The following is a 7,167-nucleotide window of genomic DNA, read 5'->3' on the forward strand; positions in this document are numbered from 1 at the left end:
TATTCTAACGTCTTAAACACACTTCACTTTGGAAGATTCACAAAATTAGCCGAGAAGTCAATATATCCAGGCCCACATGATCAATAGGCTAAATTATGCATGAGCAGCAAAACCGTAATGCCTCTTCATCAACCTTCACCGTTCTCCCTTAATGATTAAAACAACGGTCTCAATCCAATACCTTTGACATTTCTCTCCATGCAATCAGATGGAAAATTAAGTCTCATTCTTTTAACATTACTGGGATATTATGGATAATTGCCTGCATCCTACTTGTGGACCTGAAGCAGAAAGCTTTAGAGAGCTGCTCTCCTGTAACCAGCGGTGTAGTGATGAAGGAAATGCTGGGTTAGATACAGCCTCTGGTCAGTGTCCATCATAAAGAAAACTGCCACCAATAAGAAATCTTAATTTGTACTCCAAATGTAAGATCTGATATCAATCTCACATAATTTAGATTTAATTTATTTTGTTCTACTCTATGCTACATCACTGACTTAAACTCAGCAGTCCGTGTAATGAAATTACGCTTAGTTAAAAATCACGCTTCATGCTCTAAAATGTTTTATAGATTTCACTTTGTTTTTAGATTTTGCCCCGAAACTTACAAAATGGCAGCCTTTGTGTGTATTCAAATTAATTTTTTAAGACTAATCGTTATGAATTATTTACACTAGTTATATATTAATGCTTTCTAAAATCACTTTATTATTTCATGGATCATGAGAATTGTGATTCGTGTACATAGCCCATTGGTGATAACGTGACACTATTGCACTACTGACACAGACAGATCTGTTTTTTTCTATTATGCTAAATTAATAAATACTTACTGTAAATACAGAGACTCTTTACCCTTAAGCATACATATAGAATTTCAATTTTATTAGATAATGTGCCACACGTTACACCGCCATTTTTAAGGCCAGTAAGTAGATGGCTTGGCGTAGTTTGTACCAACATAAAATCAGTGATATGAGATGTAATTTCTATTGACATACCAGAGAACTACATACTTACATTAACTGCATCAATGAACAATGTGTGACAATGACTGTAAAAACATCAATATGTGTCAGCAGCCATTAAGAAGTTAATGTTTGCATAAACCCATGAAAATATGTACAACAGCTCCAAGGCAAAGATATATAATCAGTTGTGATAGTACTTAGATGCGTTCTCACACTGTTCGTCTTGATTTATGGTGTGAAAATAATAAATTTGATGGTAAGTGAATGACTTTTTACAGAATGTATTAAAAATAGAAATAAAACTGCATCCTCAGAATCTGGACCCCTGCCTGACCCTCTGATTCACCTGATGTCAAACACACATAAACATAACTTACAAATGAACAAAACATTCAGGTTTTCATTTCATTCCATAATCTAATTAATGCTAGAGCTCAAAGCACAGGGAGTGGGCTCAAACAGTGAGTAAGTAATCATTCAGGAAAATATTTACCAGTTCACCTGAATACAAACAAAGTGTCAGGTCACTTTTGTTCAGCAGAGTGCAAATTAACCCAGCAGCATGTTCAGATATTAAAGTCTGCAGCATCATCAGTCAGAGTTTTGTGGTTCTCTAGTTCGGCGCTAGGGGGCAGGAAAGCACCACACGTGGCGATGATTGAGCTCACTGTGACTGGCGGTGGGACCGAGAACTGCTGCAGCACACAGGCCAAGTTTTCTTCTGTTATCTACTGAAGATGGTTTTGTGAGATTAAGGCTCTGGTTTACAGTTAAAAGTTACAGATATACTATGACCAAAGTATGTAGTATAGTACATAGCAATTGTAGTAACACAGTTGTTAGAGGCACATTAGGGGACGTCTGTACACCATAAGAGGATAACCGAGAACTGTTTTGTCTTGAGCAGCTGTAGAGTGATGGTGGAGTTTTCAGGTCTGCCATTTGTTAAGGGAGATGTGACGAGGTCGAGAAAGTGCAGCCTTCTTGTGGGCCCTCTCCAGTGGTGCCTGAGCAGGCAGTGAACTTTGCGGGGGATTTTGGCTAAACGTCTGCCCATCTGCTTGCCCATATGAAAAGGGGCACATCTTCACTTCCACAATGCAACTTATGGATGAAGTGTCTGTATGTGTGTGTGTGTGTGTGTGGTGTGTGTGTGTGTGCGCGTGTGTGTGAGAGAGAGAGCGAGGGAGGGATGTGTGGGGACTGATTGAAACAAATGTGGTGAATATCCACATTTACACATGACGCAGTTTTATTGTATTTTGTATGACGTGACGTGTGTGACTGGGTGTTGTGAGTAGGCTTATCAGGATCAGCTAGAGTCTTCTGTAGCGATATTTCATGTGCACTTTAACGCACCACATTTGCAATTTAATTCCATACCCCCCCCCCCCCCCCCCCCCCCTTTTTTTTTGTTGCAGGTTTGGATTAACGGTTAAGATTATATGCTTACTTATTATTATTGTGTACCTTTGGTACCTATACTGAAACCTGTCTTTTACCTTGGATCATTCATGTGCGATCAGTGTATTACATCAGAGGATTTTTCTCTTTTCTATGTAATTTTCGAATTCGCCCTGACAGCTTGGATGTTGAATCATTACCTCATAAATATATCACTAATAAATATATCACTAGAAAAAAAAGGTAGCGCGACTACTTAACGTGCACATATCATATGTAGCCTATTGTATGATACCAACTTTTAAGCGCGCGTTCTACGGCAGTGCTGTGTGTGTGTGTGTGTGTGTGTGTGTGTGTACACGTGTACGTGTATATAATGATAATAATGTCAAACCCCCGTCCTGTTTGAACCCTCAGATGTCGGGCTATAGTGCGCAGACATCACACTAATGCATTGTCACCGGGGGGCTCTCTCCTGCGACAGAACCCTAAAGCAGTCCTCAAATCAATACATGTCAGAGAAATATGAAAACAAACACTGAGAACGCCGCATCTCCCCTCAGTAAATGGCAATGTCCCCTGATTTCAAATGAGTAAGACTGTACTGTACAATGGAAAGTATAAACTCACCTAACTTGGCTGTACCCGCCTTGTTAGTGGAAGGAATAGAGTTTATTCCCCAGTTTTTAGTCGGACAAAAAATATGCTTGATACTATTTAAACCCGCTGCATGTTACTTAAGAAAATAATAATTTTTGCATATATTATGGATTTCTGTTTATATTTCGTGTTGCGACGCACTGTGGTGATCAGCAACCGCCAATCACAGTTTAACCCTCATTGTTTATTGAATATTACGTCTATGAGCGTCTTGGTTTGCGAGCTCTCATTTTTGCACCAACGTAGGGGGGTCGGTGGGAGAGGGGGGTTGCATCTGTTAGGGTCCAATGTTAGTCTTAATTACTGGCCTTCATGTTCTCCATGGCCCTCAACCGTCTTTAATTAAAACCTTGATTAGGGGGGAGGAGGTCTCAGGCAAGACTATTACCAGATGGGTTTCCAGCAATAATAATAAAGACTTTATCCGCTGCCGCTGCTGCTGCCTGTGTGCCATAAAGCGCAGAGCCCGTCCATATCAAAGCACAGCGAGCAGAAAGAGGCTGTTAATTACGCCGGTAATTACTTGTCTAATTACGGTTCGTTTGTGATTAGATTTAGAAACGTTCCGTGGTCTATACAGAGGCTTTCTGTAGGCTTAACACTGTATAGGCTGAAATGTAGTGTGTATCCACAGCGGGGTGCTGCTGAATAACCGGCCTGTAAGGGATGGAGTGAATAAGATCAACAGTGAAGCACTGACCCGAAACTTATCTTTATTTTTCCCTCACAGAAGTCCTCAATAATCTGTATGTCCACATAACAACAACGTGTCTCCAGAATAAGTCACAAACATGTTTGGAAACATAGATGACACCGCTTCCTTTTCTCACCTTTTTGTCTGTTTACCATATTTGTGTTTGGCAGTGTTTGGTGAGCTTTTCTTTATGCAGCGTGTAAGCAGTGAAGAGGTCAGTTTATGTCACAGTTTAACTACGAGCTTTCAAAGCCTCTGGGTCCCCATCTTACTTGTATTTTCAGTGTTAAAAGAGTATTTGCGTTGTGGGGAAAAAAACTAAAACTAAAAAGCCAAATCAATAATTCATCCTGACATATTCTTCAGAATTGCATATTAGCGATTTAAGATCCGTCACATTATGAATATATCTTGCCAATGGTCTGAAAGTCGTTATGAGTGCGCACAGGCAGGCACGCCGCCCTTTTATATTCAAGACAGAGAAACTTGCAAATAACAATCAGTTCAATTATCCTCAAAATATTTACTCCAGGATAGGAGTTGTCATCCAGACACCGAGAAGAAGGGAAGGGAGGAGAAGTGATTTCTTGCCACACTATGTGCGTCCATTTTCCAGACGGTTTGTCGTCGTTATTGCCTGATTTAGTGTGTGTTGTTTTACATAGCCCAGTTATCTGTGTGAGTTCACGTACAGCGTCGTGCCGCTGCATCCATTTATACATATCACACAGATCCGCGTTGAGTTTGTCACATTTGCTGTTTTATGTTCTGTCTCCTCTCTTGCTTGGAGCTATATGCTTGTTTATAGAAGGTCCCACTGTCCTGTGCGTAATACTGGCATCACATGCGTATTTATTCGGACATTTTAACATTTTATCTTCAGTTTTGGGGGGGCATTATCTATCTATCTATCTATCTATCTATCTATCTATCTATCTATCTATCTATCTATCTATCTATCTATCTATCTATCTATCGCTGTGTAGCTGGGTGCTGGTGTAATCATGTGTGCAGCTGTATAATTACCTCTCCTCCTCGGAACCCCCCGCTCCTCTGCAGCAGGTGCTCCGGCCTATCTGACCCTGCACTGGAAAGTATGAGAGGCCAGGTGATGGCATTAGTGAAATTGTGTCTATTTTTAGCCCCCACAAAGGAACTGGGCCGACCAAGATCTTTACAAAATACCATACTATCACTCACCGTACTGACTGGTTTAAAGCATTTCAATGGAAACAAGGCTGACAGAAGTAAAGAAAAAAATAACATGCTGATTCCAGTAATTCTGAGTCAGCTGATTACAAAGGGAGCATCACTGTTTGTAGATCACACAGAAACCAGAAAGTAGGAGCAGATCATCACGGATCTTCATATAACTGAATACACCGCTGGTTACAATATGATATCAAAAAAAAATAATTAACAAATAAATATTGTCAAATAAATACAAACGGGTAAAACGTCTCCAATACAACCCACAGCAAGGTTTTAGTTAGAGCCCATAGCATCAGCACTGCCCTGGGGATTATGTATCATAACCAGAACAACCAAACCGTGTGTTGGCTATATCGCGCACCATGAATTACACAGAAGAATGCACAACCTCACTGCTCAACCTTATTCACAAAAATCAGTAGAGATCACAGCCCTTACACGAGTCATGGGGAAACCCTTTGCAGTGCAGACCATTTGCAAAGGTCGTGACAGGTGACAACATTTAATGATGAAGGTAAAGAGGCAAATGTTCTGGACACATGCTGGAGCAAAACCATATGAGTTGAGTCTACTGACACCAAACACATCATCATCATGTTTGATCACCGTTTATAAGACACTAAGAATTGTGTTTATCTTTAATGTAAATACTGCTTATTTTTTCATCTTTTGGGGTCTGGCTTTAAGAAGAAAATATACTTGACCTCTGCCAAGGCCAACAGCCTGGTCTTCTGCAAGCACAACCACTATAAATGTCAGGATGTATTTTCAAAACTATTAGATTATTATTAATTATTACAGTATGTCAAAATATGGTTGTGCCTAACCTTCTTGTATCCATCCTGTGGTTCTGATTCGCTCTCAGATTTAATGGGTTCTTCTTTGGCCCAGGCTACAGCCTTCTGGTTTTATTAAAATCGGACACACGGCGCTGAACACGTAACCTTCTTGGCTAGAAACATTTCATTTTAATATGTGTCAGATCTTTAATTTTCTAATTAACAGGTAATGGGTAACAACCTGTTAAAGTATTTCCAACTGTAGTTAAGATGCTTAGAAAAGACCCTTTTCACTAACTGACCACATGTTGGAAAGTCGGTTTTTCTTTAATTATTTGTTTATCATCTTTAGTCTAATTACTCGCTGAAAGCAACAACACTAAGTCCAAGGTCGAGTTGGTCCGTTGACTGCAAATCATAGGTGTTACATAGATACAATCCTCTTTGGTGGTGCTGAATCCAGGCCAGCACCCTTTAGTTGATGCGTAATTTACCTCGCCGTGCGTAATTAACTGCGTCGCCGCCAGACCCCGGTATGTGTAACACTTTATTTTGAACGGTGCAATACGTTTCTATTAAACGTTATTAAAGCGCAGGGAGTGACGAGTTCTCATTTGTCTTGTCAGGACATCTGACAACCTCGTTAGCTCCCATTTTCCCCTGTCAACTCACAGCGCGACACGGACACTGACTTCAGCCACTCCTGGCAAGCGAGTGATAAATGCGCCTACTCAGCCCTGCGCAAAACAGCAGCATTATGTTGCCAGCACGAAGCATCAGAATCAATCACAGACGAGTCTGCCTGGCAGGTGTCAGTCTTACGTTTTTTTTTTTAAAAATCCAGCCCTCTGTCAATCTTTAATCTAATTTAAAGGGTCATAGATTTGGGGCATAATATCCCCTCCTTTGGACTTTCTCTCTCCAGTCTGACTCTGCGTACTGACCATGTGCGTCACGCAGCTCCCGTTTAGCGATGCACACGGGCCTCACTAGTAGATTAAAGGTGTCGCAAATTGACTTGTTGTGAATATTTGTGAGCAAATATAGGATGTTGTTATTTTGCAACAAAAAAGTGTGTGTGTGTGTGTGGGGGGGGGGGGCACTTAATGGCATGGGATCTTTCCGCTCGCTGCACTTTCAGATGCAATTGTAGATCGAAGTCAGACTTGTCACGTTGAGCCAAAGTGAATTCCTAACATCCAGGACGTGCCTGTCTACTCCGGACAAATTGCATCCAATCACCCCGGGGGAATTCGGCTAATGTCTCGATCCAGGGCCGGGGAGCATGGAGAGAAAACAAATCAAACTCTGCACACAGAGCGTGTAGGGCTTATTAAAACATTTCACATAGGGGGAGAGAGAGAAAGGAGAAAAAGAGGGAGAGAGAGAGACGAGGAGTTCGTGTGTGTGTGTGTGTGTGTGTGTGGGGGGGGGGGGGGGGGGGGGG

At 41.1% G+C, this 7,167-nt stretch overlaps 1 protein-coding gene across 2 annotated transcripts in view; it reads right to left on the reverse strand.

Annotated features, from left to right (window-relative positions):
• Positions 1 to 4,786: 4,786 nt before the first annotated feature.
• The window catches only part of elp4 (elongator acetyltransferase complex subunit 4), an 83,970-nt gene continuing 81,589 nt past the window's right edge, over positions 4,787 to 7,167 (reverse strand). For both annotated transcript variants that reach the window (XM_046032100.1, XM_046032099.1), the window contains one exon: positions 4,787 to 4,816. In XM_046032100.1, coding sequence (XP_045888056.1) covers positions 4,802 to 4,816 — 15 coding nt within the window. In that variant the 3' untranslated portion in view covers positions 4,787 to 4,801. The remainder of the gene's footprint in view (positions 4,817 to 7,167) is intronic.

Source organism: Micropterus dolomieu, linkage group LG20 (assembly GCF_021292245.1).
Source record: "Micropterus dolomieu isolate WLL.071019.BEF.003 ecotype Adirondacks linkage group LG20, ASM2129224v1, whole genome shotgun sequence".
Lineage (NCBI taxonomy): Eukaryota > Metazoa > Chordata > Actinopteri > Centrarchiformes > Centrarchidae > Micropterus > Micropterus dolomieu.